Here is a 23,766-nt window from a genome sequence, read left to right on the forward strand (position 1 = left end):
CAGCACCGCCATTCAATGTGATCATGGCTGATCGGTTATGTAAAATTTGGTGCTTGATGGTCGGTGTGGACCATAGGTTCTGTATTATGTTTTTCTATGACTCGATGAGAAATTGGAGTGTGCGAAATTAGGCTGAATGGATTCCTAAAATGAACAAACCATTTTTCTGGACTAAGTAGTGAGATATAGACCAAGTGCAGGCAGATGGGATCACTTTAGATTGGCATCATGGTTAGTGCAGATATGGTGGGCTGAAGGTTTATTTTATGTTTATCTTATTTGAATATTCCAAGCACATGTACCTGTGCTGTTCTATGTTCTAAACCATTATGCGAATGTACAGTCAGACCTGAAATGTTAATACCATTTCTCTCTTCCCAGATGCTGCAGGGTATTGAGTATTTTTTAGCATTGACTGTTTTATTTCAGACCTCCAGCACCTATAGCCATTTTCCTTTTAAATCTTGTTTTTCTCCCTCTGGGACAATCATGCACAACATAGGGCCAAAATATAATTTATGACCTTTATTCCCATCCAGGGTAATTTCCATCCAGTCCACCTGCATTCACCGTCTCTACATCCCAATAAGATTCACTCCTGTCCCGGCAGACATCTCTGGCACTCATTCTGTTCTGTAAAGATTTCCTGCTGGCCTGAACTTTGCAAAGATTTATTGTGTGCGCTGTTACCTTTCCACTGCTGACTGGTTTAAGAAATGTCTATTTTATTTGAATGTTTCTATCAAGAGGAGGCTCCACAACTGTAAAATTATAGCGCATAGCATACGCCATCTCAAGTGTTCTACCGCATCCCAGTTATTACTGCTTTTTATTATGTGATTTTATTCGAGAAGTTCCATTCTACGCACCAGTCAGAATAAAACTTCACTGATTCATAAAATGGTTTGCAAAACATTGAGGTCATTGGAAAAACGGAAAAGTGCACAGGAGATACGGTGAATGGAAGAGCAAGGCAGCAAGTTGAGCAGCAGATTTATGACAGATTTCATTGGAACAGCAAGAGAAGCAAGGAAGGTTGTGGCAAGTAGATTGAGGAAACAGCACAGGGACAGGGAGTAGAACAGTGAGAACTGTGGCATTCATGTCTTTAAAAAGGTTAAACCAAATCTTTTTTTGCTCAAATAAGAGCATCTGCAGTTTCTTGTGTGTCTGGACATCTTTAACCTCTTCCCACTCCATTCTGAGGTTCCCGCCTGCTTTAAGATGACTACTATAAGTTGAGGTAACTTTTATTGTGCACCAGCCAAGATTTCCATAATGCACAAAATTAAAGCAAGGACCTCTGTTTGGTGACCCTGCTATGGGAATGATGTTGTTTAGATAAAAAATAATGCAGAGAAGATTCATGAGGGTAGTGCCAGGACTCGAGGGCCTGAGATATAGGGAGAGGTTGGGCTGGCGAGAACTTTATTCCTTGGAATGCAGGAGGATGAGGGGGAATCTTATAGAGGTGCATAAGATCATGTGGGGCATAGATTGGGTAGATGCACAGAGTCTTTTACCTAGTGTAGGGGAATTAAGAACCAGGGGACATAGGTTTAACATGAGAGGGGAAAGATTTAATAGGAACTTGAGGGGTAATTTTTCAAACAGAGAGAGGTGAGTATATGGAATTAGCTGCCAGAGGGAGTAATGGAGGCAGGCACTATAACAACATTTAAAAGACTTTTGGACAGGTACATGGATTGGAAAGATCTAGAGGTATGTGAGCCATACACTGGCAGGCGGGACTGGTATAGATGGGCCATCTTAGTTTGCATGGGAAAGTTGGGCCGAAGCGTCTGTTTCCATGCCACACGAGTCCATGACCTGAAAGGGGTATGAGGCAAGCTTCTTCAAAAAAATTGAAGAAGGTCTTGATGAAGAGGATGACAAAAAATACAAAAGAACCAAATTCATATCAATTGGAAATGAGGAAGATGGACATGACAGTGTGGATATTATTACATTTACTTTTTCCTCCAACAGTTAGGGTCACACAGTGCCACAGCTATAAAGTTGCTGATTCACAGCAACAGAGACCTGGGTTCAATCCTGACTTTGGTTGCTGTCTGTATGGAGTTTGTACGTTCTTCCTGTGACTGTGTGGGTTTTCTCCGGGTACTCCGGTTTCCTTCCACATTCCAGAAATGTGCAGGTATGCACGTGAATTGGCTTCTGTAAATTGCCCCTAATGTGTGGGGTAGAACTAGTGTATGGGCGATCGCTGGTCTGGGCGGACTCAGTGGGCTGACGGCCGATGCTGTATCTCCAAAACAAACACAGTCTATCCATTACAAATCCACAAGCAAAACAAATTTGTTTCTACTGAACCACCAATCAACCCCTGCCCAAAGCACAAGGCAAACCTGCAACCTTGTCATAGCTCTCTTATTGCTTAATGTTTTATCATTCAACTGTAATTGCATGCAAGGGAATGTATTGTCATTCAGAGCCATCTCAGCAGCTGTATCCAGGGTTCTTTCAATACCCCCATTAAATGCATTGGGCCATATATATGCAGGGAATGTAGGGATGTGGATTATGTGCAGGCTGTTGGCCTTGCAAGAGTTGGTCTTGACATCATGGTCAGCACAGATATTATGGGCTCTGCTCAATATCTGCTCAATTTGTATTATATTGCTAATGGCTCATCACTGTGAATAACTGCTGAAGACAGTGTAATTAAACAAACTGTCCTTCCAAAAAGACTCAGGAACTTTAAACGAGCACAGATGGTGGAATCTTGAGCAAAAAACAAACAGCGAAAGTAACTCAGCGGGTTAGGCATGTGGACGGCATTTTGGGCTGGGACCCTTCTTCAGACTGATGGACAGGAAGTTTTCAAAAAGGTCAGCAAGTTTTTAAATATAGTTTCTATTTACAAGCCAATAAGATTTGTAATATCTTTCATAATTCTGCAGGGCCACTGTTGGTCAAGTAGTCCACTGGGAGATACTTTGAAATAAGAATATTGCGCTTTTCAAGAGAATTACATTATATTCAGTCAGCTAAAATAAAATGTCTGCAACTATCCATGCAGACACATCATAGACTGCTGTCACTCTCGTCAATCTAGAGGTGATGGGTTATGTTGCGAGACTGGGTAAAATCATTGGAGTGCATTCAACTAAAATCTTGAAAGATAGGTTATTTATCATCCTAATGGGTTATTACTGATAATAAGTCACCACTCATCCAAGAGACAGGAGATACAAATAAACGCTATGGTCCCTTTCACTATGGATTAGGTTTCTCTCAAGCAGTGTAATGCCAATTTTAAACTATTTCATAAATATTCATAATGGTGGCGCCACCAATGGCTGCCCTCGCCAACAGTTTGTCTGTCCTTTCCTTCTTTGTTGTTTGTTTGTATGTGTTAAATGTATGTTTTTAGTGTTCTTTAGCTTGTTTTATGTGGGGGTGGGGGGTGGGGGGTGGGGGGGGGGTTTGGAGTTGGGGGAAACTTTTTCTAATCTCTTTCTTCAACGATGCAATTTTTTTCCATATCATATCTCCGTCTGCACTGCGGCCTAACATCAAGGAGTTGGCAGCCATTGCTGGATGCCGTCTTCAAGAGCTCCACCGTGGGAGCCTGCGGACTTAACATCATGGAGCTTGCGATTCCTGGCGGGGATCAACTTTGGGGCTCCAACCGCGGGAGTCTGTGGACTTTAACATCGTGGAGCTCGCGGTCTCTGGTTAGGGACCGACTTCGGGAACTCCAAGTCGAAAGAGCTTCGACCGCCCCGACGCGGGATCTTCAATCGCCCCGACAGCGGATGGTTCAACTGCCCCGACCGCAGGAGAATAAAAGAGGAAGAGGATTGGACTTTATTGCCTTCCATCACAGTGAGGAACGTGGGGAATCGCTGTGGTGGATGTTTATGTTAACTTTTATGTAGTTGTGTGTCTTGTTGCTTTTTTTTAGTATGGCAGTATGGTAATTTGAATTTCACTGTATCTTAATTGGTACATGTGACAATAAACTGACCTTGAAACCTTGGTTTGTGTACCAATCAAACATGAACAATAAATTCCTTCATTTTAGCCAGGATTGTTAAAATATCCAAGAAGATCCCTTTCCTCATTTTACAACAATCTTACACAATGTATCATTAATATCACCTAACCGCCCTCTGATATTATCTCCATATGATTAGTTATCTTTATTTCTTATTAAGCTACCATGTCACGATTTTTAATTTAATCATGTGAAAATAAAGATGCTCAAGAACATATTTTCTGGAGAAAAACATTTAAATTATTAAAGGTAACTTGAAGATCAAATGACTTGTAAATTAATAACATGATCAGCCAATTCATTGGCTGAGTAAACCTTAAAAATGTGATGTTTATTATGATTTTTTTCCACTAACAACTGAAATCCAGTCTTGTGTTTTATGGATTGAAATACACGTCATTAATTTATTATTGACTTTTTTTCAATAATAAATTTATAGGATGAGTTTTTCACATGTTACTGAGTATTTCCCTACTTTTTGTCATGAGTCTTTTTGAAGCATATATCACCTTTTGAAAAATATCAAGGACAGGAGAGGTTACCCTAAAAGCATGAACTTTATTTAAATATTAAAGTATGAATAAGATTATTGTGGACATGTCATGTATAATCTATCACATTAAGGGCAGCTGAGGTCCATGGATAGAAGTGAGAGATGAGATGCAGAAACAATAGTTACATCTCCTGTGATCGCTGGGGAAAGTAGCTGGGATAGGGGTTGTTTGCCTGGGGAGTGATGAGTGAACTAAGGAGTGAACCAGAGGGAGCGATCTCTGCGGAAGGCGGAAAGCAGTGGGGATGGGAAGATGTGACTGGATCACGTTGGAGGAGGCAGACATATCGGATGTGTTGGATCCGAAGGCTGGTGTGGTGAAAGTTGAAGACCAAGTAAATTCTATCCTTGTTCAAATTGGGTGTAGACTGAGTGAGAACAGAACTACGGGACACAGAGGACATGTGGGTGAGGGGTTCATCTATCACAGCCCAGGGGGAATTACATTTTCTAAAGAAAGGGGACATCTCGGATGTCCTAGAATGGAAAGTCTCATCTTGGGAGCAAATGTGGCAGGGATGGAGAAATTGAGAGTCGGGGAGTGTTTTTGCGAGAGGCAGGATGTGAGGAGTTGCAGTCCAGATAACTGGGGGTTGGTGGGTTTGTAGTAGACTGTCCCCTGTGATGTAGACAGAGAGATCAGGAAACGGGAGAGAGATGTCAGAAATAGTCCAAGTGAAATTTGAGGGCAGGGTGGAAGCTAGTAGTAGAGTTAATGAGATCAATGAGTTGTGCCGGATGCAGGAGGCAGTCCCAATGCGGTCATCGATGTAGTGCAAAGTTGGGGGATGGTCCCAAGTATGTTTGGAACAAAGACTCTTCGATGTAATGGACAAAAAAGGAAGTCAGGTAAATAAGGCATTTTCTGCTTGATGCTCAGAATTATATCAATGGACTGAAATGTATGCAGCAATTCTGCCAAATGATTAGTGTTGCAGAGCAGAACCCTTCTTGAACAACAGAACAAATGACATAAATAAGTGAATATCTAACAAATACAGTGTCAGACATTTCTGCAAAAGTATACGAATCTGTCTTAATTTTAGACAATAGACAATAGGTGCAGGAGTAGGCCATTCGGCCCTTCGAGCCAGCACCGCCATTCAATGTGATCATGGCTGATCATTCTCAATCAGTATCCCGTTCCTGCCTTCTCCCCATACCCCCTGAATCTGCTATCCTTAAGAGCTCTATCTAGCTCTCTCTTGAATGCATTCAGAGAATTGGCCTCCACTGCCCTCTGAGGCAGAGATTTTGATCATATGATACGATAAAAGCTGTACCAAGATAACGTAACCTGATTAGGCATATCTGAAGCCAACAATTAAGTGGTTGGTGTCATCTTTACCTAACATTGCAATCTTCACAATGTCAGCAGAGAACTAGTTACATAACTAACATAATCCCTAGTCCACACACCCCATTTGAAAGTTGTGCAAATGAACCTAAATCCCAAAGGCCAAGCTTCTGTGAAACACGTGTTCAATAACTGGAGGGATTATAGAAATGGTGGAATTGCTTGGATGAGGAGCAATTACAATGAAAGAATTACAGAATAGTTATAGTACAGAAGGCGGCCATTATATAAGAATAATTCAGCTTGTTGCTCTTCCCTGCCCTCTCCCACAATCTTGCTAAATGTTTTCTTTCAGATTCTTATTCAGCTCCCATTTGAATATGACAATTGAATTTGCTTCTATTAATATTTCTGCAGTGCATTGCAGACCCTGAAAACTCACTATATGAAATAATGTTCCTTATGTAACCATTAGTCTTTTGACAGTTACTTTTGCACACTACCTGCACTGTTTGGATTCCCTGCCCTTGGCAATAGACTTTCTTTGCTTACTCAGACTACAATCATCATACTTTTAAATACCTTCAATGAATTCTCTCTCAACCTCCTCTTTTCCAAGAAGAACCATGGAAATAAAATTTCTCCTCTCTGGCATCATTTTCGTAAAACTCTTCAACAATCTATGTTAACAATTTGGATGAAGAAATCGAACGTAACATTGCTGATAACATGACACTAAATGTGAAGGACATTAATAGGACATAAACAGAATGAATGAGTAGACAACAACATGGCACTTACAGGATAATGTAGAAAACTGAGAGCTTAGTGACTTTGGCAAAAACAGCAGAAAAATGTGAGTGATTTTTAAAATGGTAGGAGATTGAGAAATATTGATGTTCAAAGGGTTTTGGGTATCCTTGTATACACAGAAAGCTACTATACAGGTGTAGAGGAAGATGAAGAAGGCAAATGGCATTTGGCTTTGATTACTCGAGGAATCAAATACAAGATTAAAATATCCATCAATGGTACAGGGCCCTAATGAGCCCACATCCAGAGTATATGATGTATAATTTTGACCTCCTTAGCTAAAGACAAATACATCCTTTACAGGGAGTGCAGTAAAGGTTCACATGGCTTCCTCATGGGATTTGCGCATGTTACATTAGAAGAGGTTGAGCACACTATGCTTCTAGTGTCAAGAATTTAGAGAAACATTCAAAATTCTTAAAGAACTTGACAAGAAGGATACAAGGAAGATGTTACCGCTGACTAAGGAGCCTAGAATTAATGGTCACAGTCTCAAAATAAAGTGGGGAGAGGTGTAGGGGTCGTTTAGGAATGAGATTAATGGAAATTTATTTATTGTTTAAATGGTGAAACTATGGATTTCTATACCCCAGGGTCATTGTGGAGGCTGATCCATTAATTTTATTCAAAACTGAGACCGACAGATTGCTGGATAAGTGAGTAGGTAGGAAGTTAATATTCATGTTGAGGATCAGCTAATATGTTCTTGATGAAAATTAGAACAGTCTTGAGGAACCTACCCCTGCTCTTATTTCTTGTGTATTCATAACAACGTTAATGGTTACAACATCAGACTTAGTACCTTCCAGCTATCATGGCCAATCAACAGTTGAACATCATTTTAAGTTTGATACCTTTGTGCCCAGGTATTCTTTCGGTGCACTCCAATAGAACATTGATGGTAAAATATTGCTGTCCCCACGGCTGTATAAGCTTAACTCCACTTGACCACCCTGGATGTCCTGCCTGGGATGTAATTCTGAAAAACCTTGTACATCACTGAGGTACCAATTAGACATGGCATTCACCTAAAAAACAAAATTCAAGAGGAAATCTATTAATTGTCTATATCAAATAAACAAAAAGATCTTTTAGGCTGTGATCATGACTTTACTTTGAAAGGCACATGAACAAAAATAGGCTATTCATAATAAAAACCAGCAGTCTCCCAGACAATCAAATACAAACCTTCCCCTAAAGGGCTCTTCAAGTTTCAACATAATACGGCAAATTACATTAGAAAATGACAGCTGGCTGAAAACAATTGCTTACAATGCTTGCCTGTGGGATCATATTCTGCCCCCTATCCAAACTTCCTGCAGCAAAAAGAGTCCTCGTGGAATTTCTTGGCTCCTATATCTTTTTTAATTTAATCAAATGTTAAATACAGTTTATCATAATTGTCTTTAATTTTCCTTGTTAGAAACAAATTACTATAGAGTAGCGACATAGACAATGAATTAGAATGTTTAATCAACTGACTTTTGAATTCAATTTAAAGTTATATTGCAGTTTCTTGCGGAAATTACTTAGAATCTCGCTAAGGGAGAACTCGTACTAGGAAAGATATTCTTAGGTGATTGAACAAGAATTGGCAGCCAACATGTTGAGTATCCATTCGGGTTCACCTGATGTCATGCGGTAATCAATGGGTAAATGGAAAAATTGGATAAACCTAACTGGAAAAGTAATTAGACTTTGAAACATGCTCTGAACTATGGTTTGACAGTGAAGTCAGATGGTAGATCTTTAAGAGTGATTACAGCAAGTCCAATAGGAAATTCTGGTCACAATGCTCAAAACTTTCCGTTCATTTTGATGTTTATCAATTTAAAACTGTAACCATAATTTCCCTCTAACCATTGGACGTTCTTCTTGCATAAAATGCAAAAAAAATTACCACCACATGCCCTTAAATAAAAACAAACTATATTTTCTCAAGCAACAATACCTACATTATTGTAGGCCCAGGTAGAGCCTTTGCATACACTGGATACGCCTGAACAGAAGCATTGGTCACAGCCTTCATAGGTCTCTAACTTCAAATTGAAGAATCCGCTTTTGCACCGGCCACAGTTCCTTCCTTCAGTGTTCGCCTGCAAATTGCACCACATATAAATTATAATAACTTTTTCTCAAGATTTATTTAGAAAGATACTAAACTAACAAAAGATCTACATTACTCAAAAAAATTCAATTTGAAATCATTGTATGTATTGTGACTTAATTCACAGCATAACAGTGTTAATAGATCATTTGTGAATATTTTGAAGCATTGTGAATATTTGTGAAAGCAACATATAAAATGAGAACTTTCCAAACATCCTGAGAGTTCTTTACAACTCTTTAAACACATGCTAATGTTGGACTCCATGGAATCCTTTGAAGCAGTGCCAATGTCCTTCACTTTCCCAGTTACTATACATGAAAATCTAAAGGTTAAGCAACGCTCGGATAGATAAAGTGCAACTACGACATCTCAATCCTTTAATGTAAAGCAATGCTCTAGGAATTAATTAATATACATTTTTCCAGTAAGCTAATCAATTTAAATATATGCAATTAATAAATGTTTTTGGTGTTTTGTAGTAGTTTATTTAGTATTCATTATTTTTAAAGGTTTTGTGCTATTTTTAACAGTTTTAATTAATCGTAACAATTTATTTGTCATAAATATGAATATTTTACAATGGTGAAATTCTGGGACTTTAATAAACATTGACACTTTTGACAATAGTGAAAGCTGCAACAGCCTAGACATGGCCATCTAGCTAAACTTTTCATTTGTGGAGAGAAAGGAGGGCTTGTACTTTTTGTCAAAGGTCTTGTGCTCTGCAGCACATCACTGAGCAAGAATTTCTGGGATAAAGTCGCTACACAGGCAATATACTGCAAGGGGAGCATTGTCTGACAGCGGTTCACTCGTTAACAAAATGACCATGCCAAAGTAAAGAGGGTTAGGGAAGGGATTTTAGTGCTTGAGCCATTTCTGCTGACAGCACAGATAGTGTGGTGGGACAGTTAAAGAAAAATCAACAAGCCAAAACTGGCTGGCCAAAACTATGCCATCAACATGACATTGTTAGGAGAAGCGCAAACCATTGTGGATTCTGGGCTCTCAATTGTACATGCAGCCACACCACTGATGCTGTCTGGGCACTGAGACATCTGCCCAGCTGCCTCTCACAGAGCAGCCACACCACCACAGAATACAGGATTAACAATAGTATGTGCTGGGAATCAAATCTGGGATGGTCTGGTCAATGTTCCAAAACAAAATATAACCACTAAAATATAACCCACTAAATCAACAGAATAATTCACTGAATAACTTACATGAATGTCTTCTTTAAGTTGCCCAGGTACAATAAAATGTACACTTCAGCTAATTGCACAGCTGTTCCTGACCTTTTATTAATATGAAACCATCTCATTTACATTTAGCCCCCTAAAAAAATGTTTTTGATAATATGATCTATGTGTATGTTATTTATTTCTTAATTTATAAATTTAATGGGATCCTTGTTACATGACAAATTTATCAAAAGATTAATAGGTTACTACCTTACAAATGCATTTCCCAAGACAAGGATCAGTATTCAAGCTTCCTTCAACACTACAGTCACATGGAATGCAGTTAGGATAGCCATTAAAACCATATGCACATCTGTCACACTTATCTCCTCCATAACCAGGCTTGCAATGACAGTACCCTGGAAGTAGATCTAGAATGATAATGAAAATTTGTTATAGCAAAACCTGAAAAATTCTACATTGTAAGTAGAAAGATGATGTATATTTAGTAAGCACATTACCTCTTTCAATCCGTTTGACATCCTTAATGCAATTATTATTCAAAGATCCAATTAAGCTGCATGAGCAAGGAATACATGGATTTGGATCATAAGGAGAAACCTGAAAAAAGTGAAGCACATGATTTACTAAGATTGAAATGTCATCAATTCTTCATTATAATTCAAGCAAAAATTTACCCCTCCTATCCCATGAATATGTACTAATCTCAAAAATTTGAAGATTCAACTAACAGACAAATAGATTTTGGGGAGAGACTTACTCGCAAAAAGACTGCAGATGCTGGACATTTTAAGGAAAAAAATTAAATGCGGGATATTTGTCACAGATTTGGTTGCAGTAGTGGATGTAGATATAGATATTACTTCTCAGGTCAATCATCCTTCACTAGAACTTGGGAAAAAAGTGTTAAGCTGCTGAGGAGAATGAGGGTTGGAGACTGAAATGGGTAGAGACCAAAAGCTGCCACTGGCTGAGTGAAGATGGCAACATCTTGTTGACGACACTTGATCTGCCTAGAGGAAAGGTCCATAGCAGGCGATGGATGTAAATAGAGAGGCGGGACAACAAAATTGTAACTGTGAAATGTAAAGCATTGCATTTGCAGGAAATTGGAAGTAAAAATACTGGAAATACTCAGCAAATCAAGCAGCATCTGTAGAAAAAGAACAAAAGGAGTTAATGTTACAACCTTTCATCAGAACTATCCAGAACACCAAAGGCAGGCTACCTGAAATCATTGAATTCAAGTTAATAGTTCTGGTGAAAGGTCACCAAAGTAGAAAGTTTTTTTTTTCACTGCAGAATGTGAGGCAGAGAATTCCACAGCTTCACAACCCTCTGAGTGAAAAAGTTCTTCCTCATCTCCGTTCTAAATGGCCTACCCCTTATTCTTAAACTTAGAGAAAGGATTGGATAAAGTGGATGTGGAGAGGATGTTTCCATTAGTGGTGAAGTCTTGGACCAGAGGGAACAGCCTCAGATTAAAAGGCAATACCATTAGAAAGGACATAAGGAGGAATTTATTTAGCCAGAAGGTGGTGAATCCATTGCCACAGACACCTGTGGAGGTCGACATTGGATAATTCTAAAGTGGAGATTGACAGGTTCTTGATTGGTAAGGGTGTCATAGGTTATGGCGAGAAAGTAGGAGAATGGGATCAAGAGGAAAAGATAGATCAGCCATGATTGAATGGCAAAGTAGACTTGATGGGCCAAATGACCTAATTCTGCTCCTATGACATATGAACCGATGAACTTATGAAACTAATTTGAATCAAAGCCTTTGATTATTATTTGATTCTTATGCTCCCATGTCAGCATTAATCAATTTGATGCATAAACATATAAATAAAAAAGGTCATTCTGCACCATACCCATTCATGTCGGAAGAATTCATCAATGCAGGATTCACAATTTATTCCACTAGTACTGCTGGTGCAATTAATGCATACGCCACCACCGTTGTATTCGCCCTTTATGTTCAAACTCTGTCTCCTGTTCGCTACATTCTGGTCATAATAACAATCTTGAGCTTTTCCATGACAATTACATTCTGCAAAGGTAACGATTGTTGTGATAAGGCAAACAAAGAATGAAATTTTGCTTAAAAACGTAGTCAATCAAAAGAGTTAATTAATAATCAAAAGTCCCTTTCCCTATTTTTGTAAGTTATTTTGTTTCAAAGCATTAATTCACCTCACTCAAAGAATTATTCAGCCACAGCAAGCAGTAAGAATAGTCATTTAGCTTTGGTTGAGATTCAGGGCATGCTCATCTTCTACTGTTACTCCATCTTGAGAAAAATGTTCCTCTGCTCTATCGAGGACTTCACCAAGGTTTAAACGCACTATACAAGTCATAGTAAACAATAATTTTCAGGTTCATTCAATGGAAGAAAATCTTACTAAAATATATTCCTTTGCACATATTACAGGATCGATGAAAATGCGGCAGGTTTTGTGACCAGCTTCATTCAACCAATCAAGGCATGCATGAAGCCAGAATAAGTTCCAATTGCTTCTCAAATAATCGATGGGTTATTCCTTCACTATTCAATCTAATTTCCACATTAATCACCCATTATTTGTAAAAAATACGCTTGCCATCATTTCTAGGTTTATCATCTTTAAGCTTGACAGCAAGCCACAAAACGTATCTCTGCAGGCAACACATGGGAGTGAAGTCTGGGTTACATGTCAGATCGAGCACGATCTCTCTCACCTATTATGGTGGAATCCTAGCAACCAAGCTTCATTCCTCACATAACCCATGAGTCAAGTGCACAAGCAGAGGTTTTTGTTTCAAAGCAGCTTGTGTGCAGAAAAGTTTGGAGGAACAGATAATTTAGAAAAATCATGGTAGCTGTCAGGCACTTGGGGGTGAGAGAACTTATAAGATGTTATTCATCATGACTCGACAAATCATGAAAGTAATCATATCATATCATATCATATCATATCATATCATATATATACAGCCGGAAACAGGCCTTTTCGGCCCTCCAAGTCCGTGCCGCCCAGTGATCCTCGCACATTAACACTATCCTACACCCACTAGGGACAATTTTTACATTTACCCAGCCAATTAACCACAATAGACAATAGACAATAGGTGCAGGTTTAGGCCATTCGGCCTTTCGAGCCAGCACCGCCATTCACCGTGATCATGGCTGAACATGCGCAATCAGTACCCCGTTCCTGCCTTCTCTCCATACCCCCTGACTCCGCTATCATTGAGAGCGCTATCTAACTCTCTCTTGAAAACAGAATTGGCCTCCACTGCCTTCTGAGGCAGAGAATTCCACAGCTTCACAACTCTCTGAGTGAAAAAGTTCTTCCTCATCTCTGTTCTAAATGGCCTACCCCTTATTCTTAAACTGTGGCCCCTGGTTCGGAACTCCCCCAACATCGAGAACATGTTTCCAGCCTCTAGTGTGTCCAATCCCTTTATGATCTTATTTGTTTCAATAAGATCCCCTTTCATCCTTCTAAATTCCAGGTGTACAAGCCCAGTCGCTCCAGTCTTTCAATATACGACAGTCCCGCCATTCCGGGAATTAACCTCGTGAACCGACGCTGCACTCATTCAATAGCAAGAATGTCCTTCCTCAAGTTTGGAGACCAAAACTGCACACAATACTCCAGGTGTGGTCTCACTAGGGGCCTGTACCACGGTAGAAGGACCTCTTTGCTCCTATATTCAACTCCCCTTGTTATGAAGGCCAACATTCCATTGGCTTTCTTCACTGCCTGCTGTACCTGCATGCTTCCTTTCAGTGACTGATGCATTAGGACACCCAGATCGCGTTGTACTTCCCCTTTTCTTACCTTGACACCATTCAGATAATAATCTGCCTTCCTGTTCTTACCACCAAAATGAATAACCTCACATTTATCCACATTAAACTGCATCTGCCATGCATCCGCCCACTCACACAACCTGTCCAAGTCACCCTGCATCTTCCTCACAGTTCAAACTGCCACCCAGCTTTGTGTCATCTGCTAATATTACTTTTAATCCCTTCATCCAAGTCATTAATGTATATTGTAAATAGCTGCCGCCCCAGCACCGAGCCTTGCGGTACCCCACTTGTCACTGCCTGCCATTCTGAAAGGGACCCATTTATCCCCACTCTTTGCTTTCTGTCTGCCAACCAATTCTCTATCCATGTCAGTACCCTACGCCCAATACCATGTGCTCTAATTTTGCCCACTAATCTCCTATGTGGGATCTTGTCGAAGGCTTTCTGAAAGTCAAGGTACACTACATCCACCGGCTCTCCCCTGTCCAATTTCCTAATTACATTCTCAAAAGATTCCAGAAGATTAGTCAAGCATGATTTCCCTTCGTAAATCCATGCTGACTCGGAACGATCCTGTTACTGCTATCCAAATGCTCTGCAATTTCGTCTTTTATAATTGACTCCAGCATCTTCCCCTCCACCAATGTCAGACTAACTGGTCTATAATTTCCCGATTACTCTCTCCCTCTCTTAAAAAGTGGGATATCATTAGCTAACCTCCAATCCACAAGAACTGATCCTGAATCTATCGAACATTGGAAAATGATCACCAATGTGTCCATGATTTCTGGAGCCACCTCCTTAAGTACCCTGGGATGCAGACCATCAGCCCCAGGGGATTTATCAGCCTTCAGTTCCATCAGTCTACCCATCACCATTTCCTGCCTAATGTGAATTTCCTTCAGTTCCTCCGTAACCCTAGGATCTCTGGCCGCTAGAACATCTGGGAGATTGTTTGTGGCTTCCTTAGTGAAGACAGATCCAAAGTACCATTCAACTCGTCTGCCATTTCCCCAGTTCAACCCGTCTGCCAATCACATTCTGCAAAGAGCCTGCAAATTAAAGATGTAGAACCATAGAAACAGAAAATGGTGCAGGAGTAGACCATTCGGCCCTTCGAGCCAGCACCAATTTGATCCTGGCTGATCATCTAAAATCAGTACCCCGTTCCTGCTTTTCCCCCCATGTCCCCTGATTCCTTTAGCCCTAAGAGCTAAATCTAACTCTCTCGAAAACATCCAGTGAATTGACCTCCACTGCCTTCTGTGGCAGAGAATTCCACAGATTCACAACTCTCTGAGTAAAAAAGTTTTTCCTCATCTTAGTCCTAAATGGCCTACCCTTTATTCTTAAACTGTGACCCCTGGTTCTGGACCCCCAACATCGGAAATATTTTTTCCGGCATCGACCCTGTCCAATCCTTGAAGAATTTTATATGTTTTCATAAGATCCCCTCTCAGCCTTCTAAATTCCAGTGAATGCAAGCCCAGTCAACCCATTCTTTCATCATGTCAGCCCCGCCATCCCAGGATTTAACCTGGTGAACCCATGCTGCACTCCAGCAATAATGTCTTTCCTCAAATTAGGAGACCAAAATTGCACACAATACTCCAGGTGCAGTCTCAACAATGCCATGTACAACTGCAGTAAGACCTCCTTGCACCTAAACTCAAATCCTCTCGCAATGAATGTAAACATGCCATTAGCTTTCTTCACTGCGTGCTGCATGCTTACTTTCAGTGACAAACACAATCAGGTCTCATTGCATCTCCCCTTTTCCTAATCTGACACAATACAGATAATAATCTGCCTCCTGTTCTGCACATTATCCACATTATCTCTCATTTATCCACATTATACTGCATCTGCCATGCATCTGCCCACTCACCCAACCTATCCAAGTCACCCTGCAGCCTCATAGCATCCTCATCGCAGCTCACACCGCCACCCAGCTTTGTGTCATCCACAAACTTGGAGATGTCACATTTAATTCCCTCGTCTAAATCATTAATATATATTGTAAATAATTGAGGTCCCAGCACCGAGCCTTGCAGCACCCCACTTGTCATTGCCTGCCATTCTGATAAGGATCTGTTAATTCCTAGACTTTGCTTCCTGTCTGCCAACCAGTTCTCTATCCATGCCAATACCCTACCCCCAATACTATGTGCTCCAATTTTGCACACTAATCTCTTTCAAAGGCTTTTTAAAAGTCCAGATACACACCCACTGGCTCTCCCTTATCCATTCTACACGTTACATCCTCAAAATATTCCAGAAGATTAGTCAAGCATGATTTCCCCTTCATAAATCCATGCTGACTTTGACCGATCCTGTCACTGCTTTCCAAATGCGCTGCGATGACATCTTTAATAATCGACTCAAGCATCTTCCCCACTACCGATGTAAGGCTAACTGGTCTATAATTCCCCGTTTTCTCTCTCCCTCCTTTCTTGAAAAGTAGAGTTACATTGACCACCCTCTCCAGTCCACAGGAACTGATCCAGAGTCGAGAGAACATTGGAAAATAATCACCAATGCATCCACGATGTCCAGGGCCACCTCCTTGAGGACTCTGGGATATACACCATCAGGCCCTGGGGATTTATATGCCTTCAGTCCCAACAGTTTACCTAACACCACTGCCTGACTAATGTGGATTCCCTTCAGTTCCTCTTTCCCACTGGTTCCTCGGTCCCCCAGTATTTCTGGAAGATTGTTGGTGTGTTCGTTAGTGAAGGCACGGTAGCGCAGTGGTAGAGTTGCTGCTTTACAGCAAATGCAGCGCCGGAGACTCAGGTTCGATCCTGACTAGTGTGCTGCACTGTAAGGAGTTTGTACGTTCTCCCCGTGACCTGCGTGGGTTTTCTCCGAGATCTTCGGTTTCCTCCCACACTCCAAAGACGTACAGGTATGTAGGTTAATTGGCTGGGTAAATGTAAAAATTGTCCCTAGTGGGTGTAGGATAGTGTTAATGTACGGGGATCGCTGGGCGGCACGGACTTGGAGGGCCGAAAAAGCCTGTTTCCGGCTGTATATATATGATATGATATGATAAGGCAGAAACAAAGTACTTGTTTAACTGTTCTGCCATTTCCTTGTTTGCCATTATAAATTTGCCTGTCTCTGATTGTAAGGGACTTACATTTGTATTCACTAATCTTTTCCTTTTTACATATCCAAAGAAGTGTTTACAGTCAGATTTTATATTCCCTGCAAACTTTCTTTCACACTCTTTTTTTCCCCACTCTTAATTAACCTCTTTGTCCTCCTCTGTTGAGTTCTAAATATCTCCCAGTCCTCCGGTTTGCTGCTTCCTCTGGCCAATTTATATGCCTCTTCCTTGGATTTAACACTATCCTTGATTTCCCTCGTTAGTCATAGTTGAGCCGTCTTCCCCGTTTTATTTTTTCGCCAGACAGGGATGAACAATTTTTAGAGATCTTCCATGCGGTCTTTAAATCTTCAGCCCATTCAGTCGTTCAAATCAAGAGTCACTCGTAGAGTAATCACATCTACCTGCCTTTGACCCGTTTGCATCCTCATTCTGTACATTAGCAAATGTCAATTACTATGAAATATATATTTTTAAGCACTTTGAATAATTGATTCACATCCAATTTATAGGTATAATTAGGTTCAGGGTGATTATCTAGGTTTGGTTATCTTCATTGATCCTTGACATTTTTATTCATTAGGCATGTTATATCCATTCCTTATTTTTGATTAATAAAACCCAATCTCTCACATTCTAATTTGCTGTTCATAGTTCATTTGAAACAATCATTATAGAACCATTAAATATGTTAAAAACTGATATTAAAAAAGTAATGCCAAAAAAGAAACATAAAAATCTATTGGCAATATAAAAGTGTGAGACTAAAGAATTGAATGCTTTAAGTGAAAAGCATGTACCCTATATACAAAGCTTTTGATATATTCGTAACATATAATGTTTACGTTCCTGCTCATTGTGAACTCCATGTAGAAAATGTACCTATTCTAAAAATACAGCCGGTTTTGTACGCAGATCACAAGAAAAAATGAACAGAAGTAAAGCTATGAAAATTGCTCAAATGTTTGGCTCAAACTTAAAATACATTAAGGTTGCGGCAAACATTAAAATACATTAAGAGGCATGAGTTTGCTCTTGTTCAGTGGTTGTGAAATGAATGTGCCACAAGCAGGTGGGTGTGGTAAATTACGTACAGAAATAACATTATCTTTTTAATTATTAATTGCTGTCAATCAACCTGACTTGCACGGAATATTTGCCATAAGTTAAATTTGTATTCCTTCTGGATTACTGTATATTGGAAAACACATTTAAAAATGTACGTTTCCTTTCTGCCTCTATCTCACACTAATCCTTTCTTATTTCACTGCAAATTCCTTTATTCTTCAATCTGACTGGCTTAGAAATCTCTTTACCCTTTTCATTGAGTCCAAATACTTCGTTTCTCTCAATGCCTTGTTAGCAGTTCACACTTCCAGCAAATTGCAACATAAAAATTTAAAAAATCTTAATATGGAACGACAGATCTAATTAACTGCAAATTAAATCCTGCCTGCAATCCTGTTCTTTTTGTGTTGCGAAGTGCATCCTCATAAGAGAACCACAAGAAATATTTCTACTCTTGGGTTATCAGCTCATGGTTTTATAAATGATTTCTGTGCAACATCACTTGCAAATTAAACAATCTGCCCATTTATAATAACAATAATAAATTATTATGATCCTTTTGCAGGGAGGGAGGAGGGAGGGGGGAGGGGGGAGGGAGGGGGGGAGGGGGAGGGAGTGGAGGAGGGGTGTGGGACGGGGGAGGGAGGGGGGGAGGGGGAGGGAGGGGGTAGGGGGGAGGAAGGAGGGGAGGGGGGAGGGAGGGGAGAGGTGGGAGGGAGGGGGGGGAGGGGGGAGGGAGGGGGGTTGGGCCCATTCCCACACACCCCATTCTCTCCTCCCCCAGCCCCACTCTTACTCTCCCCACAACCCCCCTTTCCCCACGACCTCACAGCCCCATGGCAGAGTAGACACACAATAGCAGTGGGGGAGGGAGGGATGGAGGGGAGGGGGAGAATTAGGGGGGGGGGGTGAGGGAGGGTAGAGGGAGGTGGGGAGGGAGGGGGGAGGGAGTTGGGGAGGGAGGGGGAGGAGGAGGGGGAGGGAGAGGGGATGGAGGTGGGAAGGAGGGGGGAGGAACGGGTTGAGGGAGGAAGGGGGACCTCCCCTTTTCCCAGTACCCCTCTTTCCCCCACCACCAAGCCCCCTCCGCAACGACCCCTGTTGTCCTCCTCCCCAGTCCCCATTCTCAGACTCCCCCCATTCTCTCTCCCCCAGACACACTCTTACTCTTCCCCACCCCCCCCTTTCCCCAGCACACCCCTTTCCCCTACTCTCTCTTGCCCCCAGCACCAACCCCCCCCACCCCCGCTGTCCCCCTCCCCAGTCCCACTCTGCCTCCTCCCACCCCCACTCTCTCCTCCTCCCACCCTCCCCGTCGCCCCCACCCTTACTCTCCCCCACCCCCCTTTCCCTACCAGCCCCCCCCCCCCCCCCCCCCTGTGGTCCCTGTGAAAAGCACTTACGGATCGTGCGTGGAGGAGGAGGGAGCTGCGGAGCGCGGCCGTTACTGTGACCGAGCCCGGACTACTGGAGACGGATAGTGCGGCTGCGCGTTTGGTCCGGGCGATATCGGGGAGAGGGTCTCCCGGGTGTGGGAGAGAGGAGAGAAGCAAGGGGAGAGAGGAGAAGTGAGCCGGTGATCGCGGGCGGGCGGGCTGCTCCGCTAACGGCGTCCATGTCGTTGGTGCGAGTGAGGAGAGGCCGCGCGTGCGCACAAACGCACAGCAACGCCACGCTGAAAACCTTCAATAAATCAGTAGGAGGGGGGGCAGCGCGAGCTCATCTCACAGTTGCATTGTGACGTCACACGCTGAAGGCCTTCAATAAAAGGCTTAGAAAAAAAAGGTTTTGACTTTAAAACCTCTGTAACTTAAAAGATATACGACCAAGTTAAATAAAAATATCATTTTCCAGCAGCGTTCAGCGTGGTGATTAAGGCGGTGCAAAAATTGTGGCGTTACGGTTTACCGTTTTGCCGAAATCAGCAGAAATCACTGAAATATATATATAAACATATTCATTTATTCACAAGATCTGTATATAGAGATATAGATATCGATGTTTATGTGAGAAAATATGACAGATAAATGTTTCTATCTGCAGAATTATCTATTTGTTAATTTACTTACGTTCACACAAATTGCTACTGTAAAAGGTTCCAGCTTCCCATGCTTTCTGATGGAATCCAGGGCAGCAACGCTTACAATTTTCACCACAGGTGTTGTGTTCGCATTCACAAATAAATTTCTGCCAGATGAACGGTACACATTCAAATAAAGTAGACGTAATTGATTTGTTAACTGAAATAAAAACCTCATTTACTTTAATCCCTTAACCCAGGGCTGACAACTTTGGATAAAATGTAATATTTACTTCCTGCTCAATGCTTTTATTATAATCCAGTGAATTTTGAAATAATTTGTTTGAAGAAAAACTCATCCTGCATATGGTTATGGTTAGACAGGGTAGCTACAAACTTATTTCCTTATATTACCTATGATTCTGCTGACAATCTGTGAAAATTGCCCATTCTGCTCCTGTAAACAGTATCTCCTGAGTTACTACACTAAAACACTTTCATTGTCCTAATGAATCCTCTCTAACAATCTCATTTGATGCCTGTTCTAATGTGAACATCAATTTCTTTAGCTTTTCCTTACAACTAACATATTTCTTTCCCAGCACCACCTCAAGAAATGTTTTCTCTCAGGCCTTGAAAATCTTGCTATTGCATTGGACCCAATTGACTAGCTGGAGCCACACCAATAATTTAGAATCATGGTAACAAATAACGTTTCTGAAGTAAAAAGAGACCTGTCAGCCCAATGCAGTGCAGTTCAAAAAAGAACAAATGAACCTATTCCTTCCTTTCAGCACCTAGCCTACAGATCATGGTTGTTGACACACACACACATGTGATGAGGACCTCTGCCTCTGTTAACATTTCAGGCTGTGAGTTCCAGTCTCTACTATCCTCTGGGTGATAAAGATTCTTCATGTTCCCTCTAATCCATGATAAATGCAATCATGAGGCTCGTGGTAGCCTGTCACTTTAATACACTCTCATTCTGATCTCTCTGCCCGAGACCTCCTGCACTGTTACAAACTATGCCCAATGTAAGCATGAGAAACAGCACCTCATCTTCTGTTTAGGCACATTTCAGCCAGTGGAACTCAGTGAATACTCCAACTTTTGATTTTTCATTCTTTCTTTTCTGTTTGTATGAGAACTGGGCACATTTGCTAGCTATCCTTTTTTTTGGTATAATCATGCTGCAGAACATTACATAGACTGCACAACATGAGCGACATATTATGCAGACAAAGAAGTTTAATTTTATATCAACTCCCCCTTTGAAGTTGATTCCCTAATTCTTTATTTCTCCAGATCTGAGTAATTATTTTTTTCCACCCAATGTCCTTCTTCACATTGACTAACTTTTCTCATCTTCTCAGTACTGATGAAAGGTTTCGGGCCTAAAATGTTAACCATTTCACTCTCCAAAGATGCTGTCAGAACTGCTGGGTTTTTCCAGCATTTTCTGTTTTTGTTTTCATGTTAAATTGAACTTAAATGCCTACAGCTTTTGCATAGGCTTCCCCGAGGGAACATTCTGATACCATTATTGAGGAATTGTTTCATCTCTGCTCACACACCACTTTGTCGACTTCTGTCTTTTTTCTGAACAAGTACAGTAGAACTATTTTCAAGGTTACTTTGTAAAAGTAGGTGAAATGGAAGAATATACGCACATTTGTTACCAAATCAAGAGGACAAGCACCTGCATGTCCATAGCAGATGCACATCCCACCAACAGAAATATCTTTCAGAGAGTAGTAATACTAAAAGGGGAAAAAAACAGTAACATTTTCAGTAAGACAATAATATTATCCAAACCGAGTTGCTCTGGATATTACCAACAAAATGGCCAAATCCAAATAAGAGCAATCTTTTTACTGTAATTATTAATTTTTAGCACCAGAACCAGTCATGATATAGGAATAGAATTAGACCATTCGGCCCATCGAGTCTACTCCACCATTCAATCATGGCTAATCTCTAATCCTAATCCCATTGTTCTGCCTTCTCCCCATAACCCGTTGACACCAATGAGATCAGAAAGTCATAGATACATTCTGGATGACTACTGTTCAGAAATGCATGGTATCCCTCACACTACTCTAAGGATTCCTATCCTCTACCATTAACAAATCATGATTATAGTGTGACCCATCTACAAAAGCATTGAAATTATTCGCCTAGCTACTCCCACAGAACATTCCAAAAATTTAACCTGCACTACCAAAGTAGGTCAAATGCAGCAGATGCAGAGGACACCACTATCTACGGATTCCTCTCCAAATTGTGCATCATCTTGTTTTATTAATCATTAATTTTTCGAACTGGATATTGGTAGGAAGACAAGGCCACCAATTATTATTCATTGTTATAAGGCGGTGGTGCGCCACTTGATGGAACTGCTGCAACCTTTCTGGTGAAGATGATCCCACAGCGCTGTTGGATTTGATGTTACAGGATTTCAATTTGGCGACAATGAAGGACTAGTGATATCTTTCCAAGCTAGTAGAGTGTGTGTGTGTGTGTGTGTGTGTGTGTGTGTGTGTGTGTGTGTGTGTGTGTGTGTGTGTGCGTGCGTGCGTGCGTGCGTGCGTGCGTGCGTGCGTGCGTGCGTGCGTGCGTGCGTGCGTGCGTGCGTGCGTGCGTGCGTGCGTGCGTGCGTGCGTGTGTGTGTGTGTGTGTGTGTGTCCCCACCTTCCCAAAGGATGATAGTTTGGGAGAGTTTGATCTTTCACCATTACAGGGTCCACATCCAGGAACTCCAAACCGATTATTACTCTGGGAATATATTCATGACAAGACAACAACAGTTCAGGATGACGACTCACCACTATTTCTCAGGGACAATGAGAGATGGATAATAATCCCAATAAAAATTAATGAAACAATGCTGGCATATTTCATTCGATCTTAAATCATGCTTTATTAAACAGCATTTTTTCTTTTAAACTTCCAAGAATGCAGGAAGGAATGGCAACCCAGGAACTGTGTCTAGTGCTTGACATCCTTTCATAAATATCATTCTCGCATTTCTGTTTTATTCCTATCGTAAATCACTTCTGGCTATTTGCAATGAAATTGAAAACAGAATTGCACTCTCATCCTGCTGGTTAATGACGATCAGATATAGCTCTCAAGTGAATCAACATTTATCTTGTGATATTTCTCTTACTAATAATTATGTAAAGTGGAAACTGAATTTGCAAAATTTAAATATTTTATATTTTAAGCTTCTATCATAACAATGAATGAGTTACTTTTCTTTTTCCCAAGTGGCCAACATTAAAATCTCCTATCATATCAAAATTTATCAATATAAACATGCTTTTAGCAAAAAAAATTACTGCTGTTTCAATACTCATTAATTCCTGTACAGTAATACAGTGTGGAAAAATATTATTTAAAATGCTTTTACGCAAACTTTCAATTTGTAGTTAACCTTAGTTTTTGAATATTTTACTAAATTCACTTCCATTGTTCTATGCTCATGCATCCATTTAACAAAACTATAACATTGCAAGCTTGAACAATATTTTAACTCCACCAAGCGTAGCATAACGTTAATCATTTTAAAAAATTGGTTTTGGGATTGTAGGCATCACTGAAGAAACTGAGTTTTATGATTCCTTGTCTCTCCGAAAGACAAAAGTCACATGTAGGTCACTTAGAAACTGCCAGGTAATTGCAGATCAGCAAGTCTTTTTATAACAAATCCTGCAGCTTTCATAACCATTGTCAGATTGTAACCCAAATGTTGCA

The 23,766-nt window shown here is 40.8% G+C and overlaps 1 protein-coding gene across 1 annotated transcript in view; it reads right to left on the reverse strand.

Annotated features, from left to right (window-relative positions):
- The window catches only part of lama2 (laminin, alpha 2), a 292,372-nt gene that overhangs the window by 170,976 nt on the left and 97,630 nt on the right, over positions 1 to 23,766 (reverse strand). Inside the window, exons 6-12 of the mRNA XM_078399541.1 lie at positions 21,681 to 21,770; positions 20,057 to 20,174; positions 11,877 to 12,055; positions 10,503 to 10,602; positions 10,252 to 10,412; positions 8,643 to 8,783; positions 7,542 to 7,715 (exon numbers count right to left, since the gene is read on the reverse strand). Of these exons, the coding sequence (XP_078255667.1) occupies positions 7,542 to 7,715; positions 8,643 to 8,783; positions 10,252 to 10,412; positions 10,503 to 10,602; positions 11,877 to 12,055; positions 20,057 to 20,174; positions 21,681 to 21,770 (963 nt within the window). The remainder of the gene's footprint in view (positions 1 to 7,541; positions 7,716 to 8,642; positions 8,784 to 10,251; positions 10,413 to 10,502; positions 10,603 to 11,876; positions 12,056 to 20,056; positions 20,175 to 21,680; positions 21,771 to 23,766) is intronic.

The sequence above is a fragment of the Rhinoraja longicauda genome, chromosome 5 (genome assembly GCF_053455715.1).
Source record: "Rhinoraja longicauda isolate Sanriku21f chromosome 5, sRhiLon1.1, whole genome shotgun sequence".
Lineage (NCBI taxonomy): Eukaryota > Metazoa > Chordata > Chondrichthyes > Rajiformes > Arhynchobatidae > Rhinoraja > Rhinoraja longicauda.